The sequence below is a fragment of the Argiope bruennichi genome, chromosome X2, assembly GCF_947563725.1.
Source record: "Argiope bruennichi chromosome X2, qqArgBrue1.1, whole genome shotgun sequence".
NCBI lineage: Eukaryota > Metazoa > Arthropoda > Arachnida > Araneae > Araneidae > Argiope > Argiope bruennichi.
The window spans coordinates 28,394,289-28,414,529 of NC_079163.1; the positions used below are offsets into that span (position 1 = coordinate 28,394,289).

Here is a 20,241-nt window from a genome sequence, read left to right on the forward strand (position 1 = left end):
AGATGGTCTTCATAACTGTACGAAGGTTGAAGGTTCATCGTCCGAGGCGGATTAGTATGAGCGAGGATAGAACCTAGGACCTTGTGGTTCGCAGTTGAGTAACAAGACCACAAGACAAAAGTAATACTCATGTCTCATAGCTGTTAGCTGGCTTATAGGCTTTTCACCACATCACTAAAGCTGGCTAGTGTATTAAAATTCCCAATAGACTCAATTTATAACTTTTGTTGCAATTTCAGATACTTCATAAAACTGCAAGGTGGGAGATTATATAAGCGTCATACCAGTTGCAACTCAACTCCACTCCAGTGTAATTAATGCAGATTTCGTTTTCTCGATTGTAAATATGCTTTCGAAACTTTCTATTTAAATAATTGCAAATAAAGTGTTTTCTCATATCACATACATAGTAATTATTAAAGATATTTTACACAGACATTTCCTGCATTTTCCATGTATTACAAGTTCTTTCGTCAACAAAAACAAAAACCATCTGAAGAAGCTGTTATTTACTTTAACATTTATTAACTGGAACCGTGAAGCAACACGCGCGCTCACTTTTTTTTATTTTATTTTTATTTACGGAAGGAATATGATGATTTATCGATTTTTATTGTGATGTGAAATAACGCTGGGAGCTCAGAAAGCGGGCTTTTGTGTTATTCGTGTTTTGATTTTGTTAACCCGGCACAATCCTCCATTTCTTCCTTCCTTCAGAAAAGGGAAGCTAAGAGCGTAAGTACGTGAAAGTAATGATTATATATTTATGGAATGGTGTTTTTAATTATATATATATATTCCCGTCAGTTTATTATAATAACGAAATTGATTATAGTAATCGATTGCATTTTCGGCAAATAAAAAGAAATTGATTTTTTAAAAAGTTGTGTATCTAGAAATATTCATTATTTAAGTTTCGTTATTTCTTAGATACTCATCATAATGAACAGTGTTAATAAGCCCTACCCGAATCTGTCTCATATCTTTATACTCTTGTTTGGAAGATACACCATCATATGGTCTTATAACAGCTGAAGTGCTTTGATTGCTTTTAAGATTTCTTGAAATAGCTTTTAACTAGTGAATTGACTAAAGTTTTGGAATAAGATTAAAAAGCAAAACTAATAATTCTTAAGGCAGCTAGCTCAAAAGAAGTGTTAGGATTTAAGAAAGATATTGCAAACACAAAATTTTGCAAGAAGTTTTAAAACTTTTTTTATTAATATGTTAATAATTGATATTTCAATTTTTAAATTATCAAATGATTATTATTTTTAATTTTATGTATTTTAGTTGTTACAGGGAAACATTTTTATTCATTACTAAATTAGTATCTTTTTTATAACATTAAGAGGAATTTTTAAAAATATGATTAATTTATAAAGAATTAAGTTTTTGATTAGAACAAATAAATGTTTAGTATTTGTCAAAGAAAAAAGATTTGTAATAATATTTTGGTAGTTGTTTTTTCTTTTTAAACTTTTGCTAAACTATATATTAGCTGCATAACTAGTTTTATATTTAGGCTGTAACATGTATTTATCATACTTTTGTGGGGTACTTACTTTACTGTTGATGGTCCGAATGTCGCCAATCTGTTTATCTTTCGTATCGCCAATCTAACTACTGCTAATCTCCGCACAGTTCTCTCAGATAAACCCTGCATAAAGCATTATGCACAGTAGTGTATTTCTTACATATACTGATGCATGCATTAGTTATGGATGTATCACTACGCAGTCTGAACAATCTGATGGAATTTTACCTTTGAAGTATTTTTCGCTTCTGTCTCTTAAACTAATTCTCGGCCTAGGTGGCAATAAAAATTGCCTGAAAAAAATCTAAGGACAAGAAATAATGTATGGGAGATATAAATTAATGAATTAAAATAAACCTAGAAGGAGGGACATTTCTCGTGCACATTTTACTTATAACTTTAATGCTTTCTTTTCATGCAATTTTGTGTGAAAATATGAAATTATAGATTGAATAATGAAAATAAATTGATTATTGAAAAATATAAAGAAAAAAGGTAATGTACGAAATTATATTAATAATTAATGAAAACGTTGATTAAAAGATATCAAATTGAAAATAAGAGATTAAAAAAATATTACTTACTCTTTATTTTCATTTATTAATGTTTCATTGTAAATTTATTTCCTTGAACTGTACATGTTTTCCTAGGAATCATGAAATAATTGATATAATTCTATGCTTCTTTGAACACAATACTGTAATCTTATTAATTAACAGAAGCTTTAGTAATTTCATTTTACTGAATAGTTTCACTAACATCACTATCATTCATCTAAAAAATATTTGTTGGTATAGGTATTATTACCAGTGCAACTAAGGAAGTATTTCATAAAAAAATTATTATCAAAATGTACTGAAAATACAATGTATGATCGATAAATTTATAACTTTTTCTCTTACTCCACTTCTGTTGTTGTATGAGGACATCACACAACATTTAAAATTCTTTCTTCTGATTCAGAAAAAAAAAAAAAAAAATAATAATAAATTGATCAGATGAAGAAATTCTCGTTTTTTGCCCGACCATACCCGAAGACCATATTCTATGTAGAAGAGGCTGGGAAGTTTCAGAAGATTCTTCTAAAAAACAAAATCTGATATTTTCTCCATAAATTTTTATGTGTAAATAAAAAAATGGCATTTAATTCAAATTTTTTCCAAATCTAATGGAGATGTTAAATACACAACCACCAATTTGGTTGTCTCATGCTGATCTGTTCACAAAAAGCTGGTTTTCTACTATTTTCTTGCCGAATAATGAATGGCATTGATTGATTGTAAACAGTATCCATTGGGGAAAAAAAGACAAACTCTCCCTCTCAATGGAAGAAGAGAGGAGGAATGTTTACGACCCTATTTCCTACTTTATATGGTGTGAAAAAGTCTCCTCATTCACACTGATTTGAGAGAGTTGATAAAATGTTTCAAATTCTATTTTGAATCCACAATTCATTTTCTATTGTAGAGTTTTTAAGAAAAAAAAATTGGAAATGGATTTGATTTAAAAAAAAAAAAAAAACATCTGACACAATAAACTTATTTTATTGAATTCCTGTTAACAAATCAGGTGAATTAAATTCTGTCAAAATAAGGATTTTCTTTTAATATATTTAAACTGGTTAACTTTTATTTATTATTTAAGATAAATTTTTATTTAAGTGTACACTATTATTTGAAAGTCTAGGATTAAAAGTTTTATGAATGTTAACTCAATATTTTACTATCTAGGTAATTAATTATTAATGATTTCCTCCAATTATATATAAATTACAAATGAAACTACTGGAGATTGAAATAATCAGCAATTCCTTCTTTTTTTTTTATGAAATATTAGCTGTCTTTGTTGACTGTTTGGTTTTCCGTTATCAATGTTTTTTTTTTTTTTTTTTTTTTTTTTACTCCTTTTCATGTTTCCTCAGGAAAAATCTTCAAACATTGATATATTTTTATAAAACATACTATTTTAGAAGCCTTACATCACTCAATTCATTGTGCTATGCATTTTCTTAATTTTCTACCCATTAGTTTATACATTCAGTTATATGACAAGAATGTTGTCATCGTTTATTAAAACCATATTTCATACTGGAAATATGATTTTAAAATGAAAATTAACGAAATCCTCCTATCTTGTTCAGAAACAATGCGGGGGAGGATGAAATGTTTATAGCAACAATGAAAACAATTTGAATTTCACTTCAGCAATGAAATTTAATGCTGTAAAGCCTGTTTAAAATATTTTTTTTTTTTTTGAATTGATTTAGAATAGAAAAAAATCATATTGTTAAAAATATAATGTTTTGAATCTTAACATTATTTTTTTAAGTTAATGCAAAAATTATCATTGTGTCAAAATATTTTCAGGAGTTATAGCAGAAAGAGACCAAAATTTTGCTTATTTTTAATTAATTAAAATTCTGATCAAAATATGAAAAAAAAAAAATTCCCTGAAGAGTGCATTTCTTCCCTTCCAAAATGCATACATACTAAGTTAAATAGCTCTAGCTCAAGCATCCTGACCTGTAGATTGTCGTCAAAAGACACAAAATCATTTATTATTAGAAGAGATAGAGATAAAAATAGAGGATCTTTGAATTTTAATAAAATGCTGTAGCATCTAAATGAGGACCTTCAAATTCTTAAAAATGATATTTATAAAAATTTTCAAAGAACTGTTACTTATTTTTTATCAATTATTAGAACAATTATTACTATTATGTTTATACTTTTTAATTTATTATTTTTATTGAAATTACTCTCCGTAAAGAGTTCAATAAACCTTATAGATATTGAAGTAGGAAAAAGAAAATATTCCAAATTCACTAATTATTATGAAGATCACCAATAAATAATTTTCTTAAAATTTCGGTTTTTTTTATGATAATTTTTCTGCATTGAGTAAATTACCATTTCTACGTTTTACCAGTTTAAATTTCCATTTCTAAACTAATCGCCACATCAAAAAATATGTTTATACCAGCTTCAAATGTTTTTTTAAAAAGTTAGCTTCATAGTGACATCAGTTCTAGCATTATGCAAATTTTCTCTAATTTTTAATCAGTTTTCAAAGTTAATTTAAATAAAACTTGTGTGGTGATATCGATGTTAAATGTTAAAACTGGTTTACTCTATAATCAAGTATATTCAAGTGCGCATTTCTGCCAGTGTTAATATTAAATTGCTTTCAAAAGATGTTTTTATTTTTAATACATAGAATAAAAGCAAAAATATGTACATGCTGAAATTAAACACCGTCTTTTAAAATTATTGCAATTTCTTCAACTGTTTGATCTATTTTTGAGTCATGTTTTTTTCTTTTGATTAAAAAATTGTAACATGTTCAGTTAACGTATCATCTCTCCTTGCCAGGCATGGCACCATCATCGAAATACTTTTGCAGAACTTCTATCAAATAAATTTTTCTCCACTCGCTCTCCCTAGTTTTTAAAATTTATTTTATTCTCCTCGCATCTACAAATCTTCACTTTTTATTAGGTATTTTGAAGTTTTTATTTTTCTCTACAATCAAAATCTGTACAAATTTACATGTTCTGTATTTTCTTTCAACATTATTAGGACTGAAGGTTAAGAAATTCAAGTTCAAATACTCCCCGATCAATCCCTGAAGTCAGAAATTATCATCTCTTTTTTATTGTTTTTTTTTCAGGTTGAGTTAATAAAATATTTTATTTTACTTAATAAATTTGTCAGTCTTAATTGGATTCTTATGTTCCATATGGCAAAACTAAAGCTGTCATGTAGTAATTTAAGAATCTTAAAAGATTGATTATAAGAATATCTTAAGCTGTCAAATGAAGAATATGTTTTTTGCTTTATTTTCTAACAAATAAAAGGAATTAATGATGATGGGACCACGGGTTGATGTGGCTAGTATAATGTAACATAGAAATGTAATAGTATAATGTAACATAGAAAAAATTACAATATGCACAATAATTATGCATTATAATACACATTATACTTCTTAAATCAGAATATCAATATAATATTAAATAATTTTCAAATCTCGTATTTGCACAAAAAAATTTCAGACTGTACCAAAGGATTTTTCTAAAGCAAATGCATCTTAAATATATATATATCAATAAAAATTGTACTTATTAAGTATAAACAAAACCCTGAACACAATTATAAGAAATTTGAGTGGTTATATCTTATTCCATAAGTTAATCCCCTAAATAAAGTTACAATCAATGAGAAGCAGATATTTAGATTTTTAAAATTATGGTTAAAATCAAGTCATCCATAGATGTTATAATTTGATGCTAAAAGACAGAATCTATAAACAACTCAAATAGATCAAACTATTCGAGGAAATTCTATAAATTTTGATTTCAAGGAATGCAATAACAATTGTCTGAAACAGTAGTCATGTAATGAGATTATGAAGAAAATGTAATATCCTGTTCCCGAGATATTTCCATTTACCGAGTTAGTTTAATATCTTATTTTGAAATTCATCCAGCATGATGCTTGTTTTGAGATAGACTTCGCAATTTTCAATTGCAATCAACAACTGAATCAACACTCCTCAAAATTTCCGTACCACAGCAATGAAATCATTTAACAAATTTAATTAAAAAGAAGCATCTGCGATGTGTATTCTACCATTTTTCTCAAGAGGAATTAAACATTTATTTCAAAGTAGAACAAATCATAAAAAATATCCTATAATATTGATGAAATCGTTTATTAACATATTTTGCCCAGTGGTTCAAATCTGAAAAATTTTATCTATATATATTATTTTTTCTCACAATATAGTTTCCTACAACTTTCCAAGTCAATCAGTCTTATTCTTTTAAACTATATTTTCTCCCTGTGTATCCATTTTTTTTTTTTCTTCTGTTAAATAATACATAACTTTTTATTTTCTCTTATGTCACAGAAAGGAATAGCAGAGTAAAGCCATTTACATTTAGTTAATATGATGATGATGTTTAAATTTTTCCTGTAAAAAAACTGAATATATTTTTATGATAAATTCTTATTTAGTTTATCACTTTTTTTCATGAAGAGAGAAAATGTTATATACCAAATACATAGATTATTTATTAAAAATTTATTGTTTTAACTAAATAAATGAATGTTAAACAGCCAATAAATATCATACTTACAAAATTAACCTTTGAGAATTATAGATTTTTAAAAACATCTTTGGATTAATTAGCTTTATTTGACATTCAATATATATTGATGTACAGTAGCTACCTCTTAATATGATCAATTCGGGACTTAACATTTTTATAATATTAATTGGTTCATAGCAGTAAATGAATTGGGTAAAATCAACAATACTTTTATCAGATCAAAAGAAAAGGGGAAATAACGCTTCAGGAATATCGACAATATATTTTTTAAAAAAATCATTAATTGTTACTTATTAAGATTTATTCCTTAATAGTTCATATGTATAAAGTTCGTACTTGTATTGATTTTTAAAACTTATTTACCGGTGCTTACACCGTATTTCAAAATATTAAAAGTTTGACTCATTTTGATTTTTATGGGAGAGCTTCCTTCAATATATTTGTCTTTGTCGGAATCATTAATGTTCTTGCTCACAAAAAAATTCTAAAAAGAGGCTTTGAAAATTTTAGCTGCACCATAAGTCATTTTAGGTAACTTTCATACCTGTTAAGGCTTTCATTTTTGTCTTTTAATACTCAAATAAATTTCTTTTTCTTTCTTTTTTTTTTCAATTCATTTTTTTTTCATAATTCAGTCGCAGGAAAAATCAACTATATAATTAGTGTATGTCTCTTCAATAGATTTCTGCGATCCAAATCGCTTTTTCCAGACAAAAGAATGTGAATCCTCATCACATGGAGAAAATGACTCTGCATGCAGATGTTTTTTTAGATGAGGGCAAAGAATTCTATGAATGTCAATCTCTTGTTACTAATGACAGATTGTTCTATTCTTTGCTTCAAAACTGATAACATTAAGCAATGTTGTGATCACACTAAATGGAAATTTTTGTGTACTTTCTAATATATCATTTTGGGGCCAGAAGATTTTGATAATATGAAGTGAATGTTAATATTAGTTGAGATCACATTAAGAGGCTTTCATTGTATTCTTTTAAGAAAAGAAATAAAGCAGAAGGGTTTATTTGAGTTTTATTGTTGAATTAAAGTTTTACTAATATTAAAAAGTGTAAGTGAACTTGCTTTACTTCAGAAATTCATAATTGTGCCTCTAATACTCCTTCTTCCTCATATCAGATGAATTTCTCTCGTATATTATAAAGATTCTTTATCTTTTAGTATTACTAATTTGGAATTTATCAATTTTATGAAAGACTTCTCTTGAAAGAATTTCAATTTAAAATGGCTTGTGGATCAATTGAGCCAATCAAACACAATCTTATACTTTGCATTTCTTATAAATTGAGATTCAATACTTTTATAAGATTATTAAAAAATATACTATGAAAAAGGGGTTTAAAAATATTTAAAAGAATTATCGATACAGCGCCTATAAATCTCTAAATTCGGAGAAATTTTTTCATTCTATTAAATTTAAAAAAATATGTTAACCGTTAACGAAAATAAATTAACCAAACAATGGCGAATTAAGTAAAGTAATTAGGCTTATTATCTACCGATTAAGATTGGCGAACCGGCTGGTCGCCAAAGTCGGCTAGTAGTATATAAATGGTATATAGCATCGTCTTCATTTTGTCATACAGATTTGTCATACACCCTGGTTAAATGAAATTGAATATTCTGTAGAACATTAAATAAATTAGTAGTTAAATTTATACACTGAAAAAGGTTGTGGATATTTAAATTCTAGAATGCTTATACATAAACTGCATTTACTCTTCATTCTTGGATTCAAAAACCCTCTGCAGTTTTGCACATGTGGCAGGGTGTGTTTACTTAGTCAGAATAGGGGTGAGAAAAAAGACAAAAGGAGGAAATGTTTAAACATTTAACAGTAAGATGAACTTGTATTATATGCATCAAAACTGCTGATAACTCATAATATTGAGGAAAGAGATACTGATTCACAATAAAATACTTTAAAGCAATTTTTGTTTTCACCAAAGAGCTTAAACATTAAATTATGGTGAGTAATGGAAGATTTAAGAATTCATTAAAATTTGGTAATTCACTTTTTTTCATTTTTTTTTTAATGTTTAAACATGGTATTTGGTAGTAGTAGATCATGTTTAAATAAAATGTTTAAAAGTAGATGGTCATGTTTAATGATATGTAAATATTTAACATGTCATTTCTGAACACGATGTTGCCTCTTGTATTAGCAATGCAATCAATCAGTGTGCAATTTTGAATTAAAATAAGAATTAAAGAGAAAAAATGATGAAGTCCAAAAATGCTCATCCTTCCATGTCCTACTCTTTAATGAAGTAGAATCGTCGAAAAGTGGCAGTTTGAGGACACTGAAATGAACAGTACAAGAATATAACTGTTTTGGGTATAATTTACTTTTCATGTTTATCTTGATAATAAGCAGGAAATTCGAGCTTTTTTTACTTTTAACTGTTGGAGTCTAAGGTTCTACTCTTACCTGAATTATAAAAAATACAACTATTAAAAATATAGTCATTCATTAGAACATCAGCATTGCTTATCAATTTTAGTTGTTGTTTTTAAAATATAATAAAAGAAGTGTTAACTAAACTTTTACAGGAACTTGTTTCTGCTTTTTATAGATATGAAAAGCAGATGCAATTTTAAAATCAACATAGCTGAAATCTTTTCAGCTATCCTCAGAAAGTTCAGAAAAAAAAAATACAGCAAACCACGTCCTCAAAAATATTATGTACTGTCTTATATAAATAATAGATGTCATGTTGATAAACTGAAATCATATAGATAGATAGATGTATAATAGACTCTGAGCTTGTGAAATTACTATTCAAGACTTGTTCTGCAAACAAGATAAATATATTTAAATAGAAGAAATCAAAATAATAATTTATAACAGGTTCAGAATATGAAAGCACCAAAATTGCAAAATTATCATTTGCACATCATATTAAGAGAGTGGAATGAATTTATTTTGATAGAGCAGATTAAAGCATTAACTAGATTAACATTATAGATGTTTTTCATTTTTCTTGGCATAATTAATTAAAGTATCTATTTGTAATGGTATTGGAAATGCAAATACTATTCATAATTCATAAAATATTTGTCATAATTCTTAAATTTTCATCCATCGTGAAATTGTTTTAGTTGTTACATATACATAGATATCGCTAAAAAATTTTGATGTTGCATCTTTTTCTTCCCTTCTCTACTATTTTTTCAAAACTAAATTGGGCTTTTATTTCTTTTAATTGGTAATGAAAAAAAAAAAAATAGTTTTACTAAAATACTTTTTTAGTGACAGTTGCTGCTGCAAAAATTTAAAAAGTGCGATTTAAGTTGTTTTTTTTTAAAATTATTCAGCATTTGTATACTAGATGTATGCCATTGGTGAACATAGTTAATAGACTAATATGGTATCTTTGGTGGTTAATTGCTCATTGCATTGTTGATGATTAAATGCTACCAGGTAGTTAATACAGAAGTATTTTTTATTCTTATAAGAATTCAGAAAGTTTTCTTTTATTGTTTAGCTTATGCATATCTGTTTGTTTATTCTTTTTATACTTTTTCCTTTTAGGTTTAATGTACTCCAATCCATTCACTTGTATGCATTGTTATAAGAAAGCCAGATAATGTCTAACAAGTCCAGATTTAAAAAAGATTATTTGAAGTATGATATACACGAATCTTCTGATTTTCCCAATATGTCTGAGCATTTAACAGATTCAAATATTTTAAAATCGAGAAAAACTTATCTAAGAAAAAGAAAATCTGGAAGTTTGTCAGTGTGTAGTGAAAATAGTGGATCTTTTTCTGCTATTGTTGAAGAGTTATGTCCAGAAAAAAATTATAAATGTGCAACAAGTATTACAAACTGTAGTTATAGTAAAAATAATTATCAGAAGGATGTTGATTCAGAATTTTGTCTATTTAGTGATGAAGCTACTGATAATAATATTTCTGGTTCTGCAGATAATTTAAAAGACGATGTTTCTTCTATTCTTGGAACAGTAAGTTCAGCTTCAAATTATCAGCGAACAAGGAAAAATTTAAAGAATCACATAAATAATGAACAGAATAATTCTGAAGAGACATTTAAATCATCATTAAATGAAGAAAATTCGAATTCTGTAGCAGATGCCAATGAATTGAAATCCGCCAATGATTTTTTAAATCCTAACCAAGCAACTTTTTCTGTTAAGCAAAGTTCTCTTCTGTCCGAAAACAGTCAAGCAAATCATACAAGAATTAATAAGAGTGATGGATCTGCTAATGAATTACCTCAAAAATCCACTGTGCAAATGGGTAAACCTGTTGGCTTTTTGGGTTTTGGTAAAGCAAATTTCTTTGAAAATCCTTTGATTAATCAAAGTATGTTTTCATTAATAGACCTGGTAAAGAAGTTTTCAGTTCGTAATAATGAGACTGGTGCAAAAAATGCCCCTACCAGTAAAAAAATTAAGGAAGAATGTGAATTAGCGCCTCTTAAAAAGGAATCAGTTGCAAACAGTGCTTCATCGTCAAAAATAAATTCTTTTGATAATAAAACATTGAAATCTACTGTTTCTGTTCGAAAATCTAGCAAAAATGCTAATGAACTAGGTGAAAAAAGTGATGTTAAAACTCCTTCAAAATCTATACAGAAGCGAAATATCAGGTCTTTTGATATAATAGAAAAAAGTGTAGATATGATAGGTTGTGTGAGAAATACAGATATACCCAAGAAAAGTGGTGCCAAAATTCCATCAAAAGCTGTGCACAGCGAAAATATTAAAAGAAGTGTGATAGTGTTTAAAAAATTTGATTTTAAAAATAAATTTGTCAGAAATAATGTAAAAGCTAAGATTAAATCATCAATTAATCATACATCTACTAATTTGCATTTAGCTAGAAATGAAACTACTGGAAAAATACAGTCGGATTGTGATGGAAAACGAATTGAAAAGCTTTCTTCTCTTCATAGTACAAGCCAGAACCAATTTCTTAATAATATTCCAACAATCTTTGCTCCAAAACCTCCAGTTTCTCAAGAAACGACTCCTCTTTTCGTAAGGAGCGTTAATACTTCTGTCGCTGATAGCTATTCCATTCAGAATGATAGCCAGGCTGTTTTATATGGGAATTTTGATGATTTAGCTGTTCCTTGTTCTTCTACTATTAAATCATCTACTCGTACATATTCTAATTTGCATTTAGCTAGAAATGGAACTACTGGAAAAATACAGTCGGATTGTGATGGAAAACGAATTGAAAAGCTTTCTTCTCTTCATAATACAAGCCATAACCAATTTCTTAATAATATTCCAACAATCTTTGCTCCAAAACCTCCAGTTTGTCGAGAAACGACTCCTCTTTTCGTAAGGAGTGTTAATACTTCTGTCGCTGATAGCCATTCCATTCAGAATGATAACCAGGCTGTTTTATATGGGAATTTTGATCCTTATTCTTCTACTATTAAATCATCAATTACTCGTACATCTTCTAATTTGCATTTAGCTAGAAATGGAACTACTGGGAAAATACAGTCGGATTGTGATGGAAAACGAATTCAAAAGCTTTCATCTCTTCATAATACAAGCCAGAACCAATTTCTTAATAATATTCCAACAATCTTTGCTCCAAAACCTCCAATTTCTCAAGAAATGACTCCTCTTTTCGTAAGGAGCGTTAATACTTCTGTCGCTGATAGCCATTCCATTCAGAATGATAACCAGGCTGTTTTATATGGGAATTTTTATGATTTAGCTGTTCCTTGTTCTTCTGCTTTGAGTAATAATCATTCAAGTTTTGATGCTAATACTTTCTTAGTGAATCCTGTACATCATAAGCAGAAAGTAAGGACTGGATCTCTTATGTCTCATAGTGTTTCTATCGAGCAACGTGTGAATCGTTATTTTCAAAGAACTGAAAATATGTGCATATTAAGAAAACAGGACATGGCTGCGGAGATATTTTCGAGACATCTTTCTCTGCAAAATCTAACTGTGAGCAAGCTCTGCAATTCCCCTCAAATAACAGTTGTTTTTTCTGATTACTTAAATGATTTTGTTGGCATACCTCCTGATTACCATGATGACAATAAAGGGTATGAATTTCCAGAAAATTTTGAAACAGAAAATCTGTTGAGTGTTGTAAAGGATTTTGTACATTCTATCATTTTTTGTATAATTCCAAAAGATGGACCAAAACCTTTAAATATTTCTTATTTACAAATCATTGATGCTGCAGTGCACAAAATGTCAGTTAGAGAGAATGCCATCGTTTTACAGGTATTTGGAAAGAATTCTTCATTGGAGAATTCTTTTGAAAAGATTACATTTAAATTAGATGATGTTTTAACTAAATTAGATTTTGTTGCTTTGCTAGTGATATTTCACGAATATAAAAGCAGGCAAATTACTTCAAATATATAGAACTGAAATATGATTATTTTATGTTTTATAATTTTTAATTTGTATGGTTTAATGATAAAATTGTTCTTGGAATAATATTTGAATGCATAAATTGCTTGAATTTTTAATTATATCTGCCAGTAATTCCAGTTATTGATATATGAAGTGTTTTTTATTGGATTTTCCTCTTACTTCTGAAATGTATCTTAATTACAATATAAAAAGCCCATAAAGAAAGGAGAACAGAAATAATAGATGGTTTCTTAACATTATATTTGTATAGTTAATAGAGTATTGAGGAAAATAGTTGAATATTTCCTCAATATTTGAATATATAGAGAGTATAATATTAATATTTACTTGAATTATTAACTGATGTATTTTAATGCCATTCATCCATGTATTTATTCCATCAGTTTATTGATGAAACGTGATTATTGTATATTTTAAATTCTTTTCCTTTTTCAAATATTAACATTTGTAGAAAAGTTCATCATTTTTGTTAAATCTAATAAATATGTGTAGTGTATTTTATATTGTTATGTTGAATTTTATTTTATGTATAATTTCTCAGTGAATGGATATCAGCACAAGTATGAATTTACTTGAACTATTAACTGATATATTTTTAAATGTCTTGATGTGAATATGTATTTATTCCATCAGTTTGATAAAACATTGTAATTACTGCATATTTTAAACTCTTTTTCAAATATCAACATTTGTAGAAAAATTCATCACTTTCAGTAAATCTAATATGTGTAGAGTATTTTATATTTTTATGTTGAATTTTATTTTATGTATAATTTCTCAATGAATGAATATCAGCACAAGTATGAATTTACTTGAACTATTAACTGATGTATTTTAATGTCTTGGTGTAAACATGTATTTATTCCATCAGTTTATTGCTGAAACGTAATTATTGTATATTTTAAATTCTTTTCCTTTTTCAAATATCAACATTTGTAGAAAAATTCATCATTTTCAATAAATGTTATATGTGTAGTGTATTTTATATTGTTATGCTGAATTTTACTTTAGGTATTATTTATCAATAAATGAATATATGCACAAGTATGAATTTGTATATATGAATTGATTTTAATCAGTTTGTTTCAGGAAGGAAATTTCATTCATCCAGGGTGGCCGACCAACCGCAAACCATCAGGGAAGTCGAGTAAGGGCAGGGAAATTTATTATAAAACTAATTTTTTTATAAATCGACAATTTTTATCGAACATTATAATTCGCTGGTATTTTTTCTTAAGTATAATAAAAAATTGTTGGCAACTAATGAAACCCAAACTTTTATTAATAGTCTATGAAAGAGAAAGATTAACCACTATATCTAATTTATTGCATATATGTATAAATATATAATATTTTAGCCGAAAGTTTTTGTTTGCTTTTTTTTTTTTTTTTTTTTTTTTCAGAATTAGTTTTCGACATATTTATCGAAAATAGTTTTTCATGCTATTGTAAAAGGCAGCCTAACTAAGGCGCGACCTCCGAGAGACAAGGCCTGCTGGTAGTTGTAATGAGTCATCACGGCTAGGCGGATGCTCCGAGAAGGACGGAGATTAACATAACGCGTAACTTGCGATGTATAGCGTTATGCTTCCTCGACAGTTTTCGTCAAATCTCTAATTATCAAATAATTGCATAGATACTAATTAAAAAATATTGCTTTGTATTTAAAAAAAATGACATTTAAATAATTACAATCGCGGTTTGAGAATTTCCGATATCGAATATCACATTTTCTTGACAACTTTCGATATTAAAAACACATTCACCGAATTATTAAATAGGTGTATAATAATTGCTTATTTGCGAATTATTTATTATGTGTTTGTGTAAAATAGATGTTTACATTAAATTTTCTTTGAAATGGAAACTTTCTAGTTCTTAGGAATTTTATTTTTTAAAAAAGGAAGCTAATTAACTAGTAAAAGATTTATATGTAGGAAATAAAATTCCTGTAAACAAAAAAATTTGATTAGTAACATAATGAGATTATTCATTCATTTTTTAATGCTTTATATAAATATTGGATTTAAAATTTTTTACTAGAAATGTTTGTTTAAAAAAATATAGCAAATCTATGAGCTGTACTTGTATAAAGAAATAACATATTTTAGTTAAGAAATATGAATGAATTAAGAAATTATAAAATATGAACCAGATGAAGACACATATTAGTAAATATTTATTTCAACATAATAGCTAGGAAGAAAATACAATTATTCAGAACTCATACATATACAAAATAGAAATACTATTAAAATGTGATTAATAAACCATTATTTTTATGTACTATATAAAAAAATACAATTATTTAGAATACATATATACAAAATAGAAATATATCAGTAAACATTTATTTATTTCGACATAATAGCAAGAAAAAAAATACAATTATTCAGAACTCATACATATGCAAAATAGAAATACTATTAAAATTTGATTAATAAACAATTATTTTTATGTACTATATAAAAAAGGTTCATTACTATATGAAATAAGTACTATATAAAAAAAAGTTCATTACTATATGAAATAGGTACTATATAAAAAGGTTCATTACTATATGAAATAGGTACTATATAAAAAAGGTTCATTACTATATGAAATAGGTACTATATAAAAAAGGTTCATTACTATATGAAATAGGTACTGTATAAAAAAGGTTCATTAAAGGTACTATATAAAAAAGGAGTTCGGGTTTACACTTCAGCAGATGAATTACTCAAGAAAAAATTCAAAGAAAAATTTACATTAGTCAGTAAATGCATCTTCTGAATTTTTGATGATAGATTCAATAATATTAATTTTGACATTCAATGAACTTGATAATCTATCATAGGGATCCTTTTCATAATAATCAAGAATATCAAATATTTGATTTATATTATTAACTTTAATTGGTAATGGGAATTGCTCATGTTTCAAAATCCTTTCTCCCATAAATGATGCATAATGCATGAAAAATAGATCAATGTTAATACTTACAACATATGTTATGGTAGGAATGCCATCGTTAACAGATAAGTGGATGAATAACATATTTTCATTCTTTTCAATAATAGTCCAAAAGGAAGAAAAGATATGGTCTTTAATGCATTTTTTAATTCATTAAAATTAGTAAAAGCAGTCTTGCTGTCATAGTTCTGTTTGGAATTTAAGTTTTCAATTTGGACTTGTTCTAATCGTTGCCTCTTTTTTGAAGAACTCTCTCGAATTGAGGATGTTGATGATGACAAATATGTTGGGCAGTCAGGAAAAATACTTGGCACATCATTTTCTTTCAGCCTGGGCTTCTTCAGAGGAGTAGATAATGTTTTCCCAGTACTTTCATTGTAGAAAGTAGTTCTGTAAAGCACTTCACCATCTTTAAAATGTCTTTCACATACCTGAAAGAAAAAGAAGAAAAAATTCGCTATCATGTAGAATAACTTTTTATATTTATAAACCTACAAATCAAGAGGAAATTTTTTTTTAATTCCAAAAATGTTTTAAACTGCTGCTTAAAAATCAGTTACTTTCATGCTTTATTTTTTTAAAAATAAATCTGAGTGGCCTATATTTTACATTAACAAAATAGTGAAGTTAGGATTGAACTAACATTAATGCATCTTAAATAAATTTTAATTAAATCAGAATGACATTAATTTTTTTTTACAAAAATTAAGACTGTAACTATAATATCTTACACCTAAAAATAATTGCAACTATTTCAAAATATTAAAACGTATTAATTATCAATGCTAATTTTTGCTAACCTTAAAATTTTTTGGAATTGCATACAGCAATTCTCTCTCTCTCTCTCTTTTTTTAAAGAAAAAGTGAAGTTTATTTACCAAAAAATAAATGATTTAATTAAAATAAAAGTTCAAATAAAGTAATATAAATTTCTTTGTTTATAGATATTCATAGGGATATTAATATACATTGTAACTTTAAAAATAAAACTCACTGCCATGATTAAAAATACTTAAGAGATAATGGATGCAACTTTATATTTTGTAAGTAACTAAATAGTAAATAAAAGATAAGCTTGAGATTAATCGATGAAAAAATTTAATAAAAAGCTTATTTAAACAAATTTTTTATACCAAAATTATGAATAAGAATCAAATAAGTAAGAACCCTGACAGGACTATCATAGATAAACAAATGATAGTCCAAAAATTGATTCGATTTTTGACATAAAGAAATAGAGAGTTTGTATGAATAGATTACAGGTATTTGTTCTTATTTCATTAAATTCCTTCTTAATCAACGCTACATCATTGAGAGAACAAATAATATTGAAAAACTAAATCGTAATTATAATCTGTTGTTAAAACAGAACGTGATGAACAAATAGGCTTAACAGTAACAGATTCAATAACACTTTAAGTTTATATTGAGGATTATAAAAGAAATACACTTACCTTCAATAATTTGTATCCTAAACGTGCTTTTGCATCTCATTTCAATATAACACCATCTTGGATCAAGAAATAAATTTAAAAATAGAAAGGGGGGAAAAATGAAGGCTTATAAACGCCAGCCGTCGTTCACTCACTTCGCTCAGAAAACGTGCAGAGTGACGATTGTTAAACGGTTTCTTGATCGATTAGCAGCGATGACTCATGCAGCTGCGACTGCTAGAGCCAGCAGGCCTTGTCTTTCGGAGGTCACAACTAAGACCCATCTCCTGTTACCATTCTGATTATAAGCATTAATGTTTCTCCTTTATTTAAAAAGATATATAATATGGAGTTTTACCCCGCCCCCTTCTTCCTGCGAACATCAAATCGATCATACCACTTATTACGAGAGCGGAAGTATGAATTTTGGATATTAATATTCAAAACTGATTGTAAAATATTGATCTGTTATTATAATTTCACAGCAATTTATTTTAATTAAATAAGTAATTTAAAATAATAATTTTTTTCCCGTCTTCTTTGAGATTTATGAAGTATCAGATGTTATTGCCATTACTTCCGTAAAACGTACTCAAAACGTTTTTCATAAAATTCTGGCAATAGAAGAAATAAATCCTGGAAAATTTGAAATCAATCTTCTTTTTTATAACTTTCTGAATTAACGTTCGATAAACTAAATAGGGTATTCATTTCTGTTGTAAAGGAATTTTATAGCAGATGGAATACGGATCATTGAAATTAGAATTTTTTTTAAAGAAAATAAAGTTAGTTGATTTTATGTATAAGCCATATAATGGTAAAATTTGGATGGGACAAATTGGATAAGCGTATTGCGGCAAAATGTGCCTCAAAACTGAGAAATCCGTTTGTTGCATTTAAAAGAAAAAAATTGCATATTTTTATGGATTTTAAAATAATAGATATTGTTAAACATGTGTTTCTTAAGAAACAATCTTCTTATTTTAAAAGTATTTGTAGCTATAAATTTGTTATTCGGAAATGCGCTGTGATTTGATTAAATATGTAATTTTTAATCACTAAAGAAATGCAATTATTGTTATTATCATTTGTCTTATATGCCGCTTTAATGTTTTATTACAAATTTATATATATATATATATATATATATATATTAAAAATTTAATGTTTTTAGATAAATTTTTTCCCTTGGTTTATCATTTAGAGAATAATATTTCGGAGCCATTTTTGGCATGTGATGCATTTTTTTTTTATGTAAATGTATGATTTAAGTGGTAGTTACGACTTTTTTTTATTTCCTAGATATATGTATTTGCGTATTTTAGAAGATGGTTATTTTCTTAATTTTAGGATGAAAGCATTTGCGGTATTTAATTTATTATTCAGTTGCAAGGTAGATTAAACATGTATTTTTTAATTAGCTATGCAATGCGCAATTATTGTAATTCCATGCTATTTTAACTAAATAAAAATAGTAGCAATTATAAAATGTCTGAAAAGGAATTGTCTGTTAAATGTCTATTAACAGATTTAGATTATGATATTTACCGAACATGGCGAGTATTATGCGAATTTTATTTTTTAAAATGGGAGAAGGGGCTCAGGATATCTGTCCTGAGTGTTAGTTAATGTAATGACGACTGAAATTTCTTGGCTGCAAATTATTCCGATTCATTTAACAAAAGTATTGCCACATTGTATATTTTATCGCACATTCTCCCAATAATGAAACATTAAAAGGATCAAATAAAAAGGAGTTTTTAATAACAGTGATATTCTGATGTTATTAATCGATCGATGCTATGTAAATGAACGTTCTTTAATGATTCTAAACTCAAATTCTATTCAGAAAAATATATGGCCATAATTAAATAATTTCATGCGTAAGTAAATTTGTCTGAATTATCAAACTGTATACTTCGCAGTTCGTGATTTTGAAAATCTAATCTAATATATATAGATATATATATTAAAGAAACGTTATTCGAAATGTTACGAGAGTTTTTTATCGATAATCTTCATAATAATTGTGGAAATTGGAATATTTTCTTTTACCTACTTTAAAATTTATAAGATTTACTGAACTCTTTACAGAGAGTTATTGCAATAAAAATAATAAATTCAAAACTATAAATATAATAGTAAGATTAAAATAAGTAATAATTCTTCGAGAGATTTTCGCAACTTCTCTTAAATTCTCTTTTAAGAATTTGAAGGTTCGCATTTAAATGTTATAGCATTTTACTAAAATTCTGAGATCCTCTGGTTTTCGCTCTGTACTTAGTTATAATATGATTTTTGTGTTCTTTGGTGCTCTACAGGCGAGTTCGTTTGACCTAGAGCTATTTAACTCGGCACGTGCGTATTTTGGAGGAGGAGGAATGCACACTTCAAGGCAATTTTTTTATATTTTGTTTAGAATTTAATTAATTAAAAACAAACGAAATTTTAGTATTTTTTCGCTATAACTCCAGAAGCTATTTTGATACAAAAGAAATTTCTTACATCATCTTAAAATTCAAAACATTATTTTTTTTAATGGTCTGATTTTTTTTTTTTTTTTTTGCTATTTAATTTTTCTTTGTTTTAAATCATTTTTTTAAAAAAATGTATTAAGCATAATTTGCAGCAATAAAGATCATTGTTATCATATCATTCAAATATATATACATGTGGTAATTTTCTTTTATGGACAGTATGTAATTTATTTTTTAATGATAATTCAAAAGATTATTTAGCAAGACACAACTTATAAAAGAATTATTTTTAATACAACTGGCATATTTCAGTAACTTTCATAATAAT

At 26.8% G+C, this 20,241-nt stretch overlaps 1 protein-coding gene across 2 annotated transcripts; it reads left to right on the forward strand.

The window, feature by feature from the left end:
- Positions 1-550: 550 nt before the first annotated feature.
- On the forward strand, positions 551-13,447 carry LOC129960996 (rhoGEF domain-containing protein gxcJ-like). Of its 2 annotated transcripts, none has more exons than XM_056074785.1 (2): positions 551-739; positions 10,204-13,447. In XM_056074785.1, the coding sequence occupies exon 2, from the start codon at positions 10,259-10,261 to the stop codon at positions 13,037-13,039; it is 2,781 nt and encodes a 926-aa protein (XP_055930760.1). In that variant the 5' UTR covers positions 551-739; positions 10,204-10,258; the 3' UTR covers positions 13,040-13,447. The 2 variants fall into 2 exon arrangements, with proteins under 2 accessions (XP_055930760.1, XP_055930759.1); XM_056074784.1 differs by having other exon boundaries at positions 551-735.
- Positions 13,448-20,241: the final 6,794 nt, after the last annotated feature.

Excerpts from the sequence above, each read along its gene's own strand:
- LOC129960996 (XM_056074785.1), top strand. The coding sequence starts at position 10,259 with ATGTCTAACAAGTCCAGATTTAAAAAAGATTATTTGAAGTATGATATA.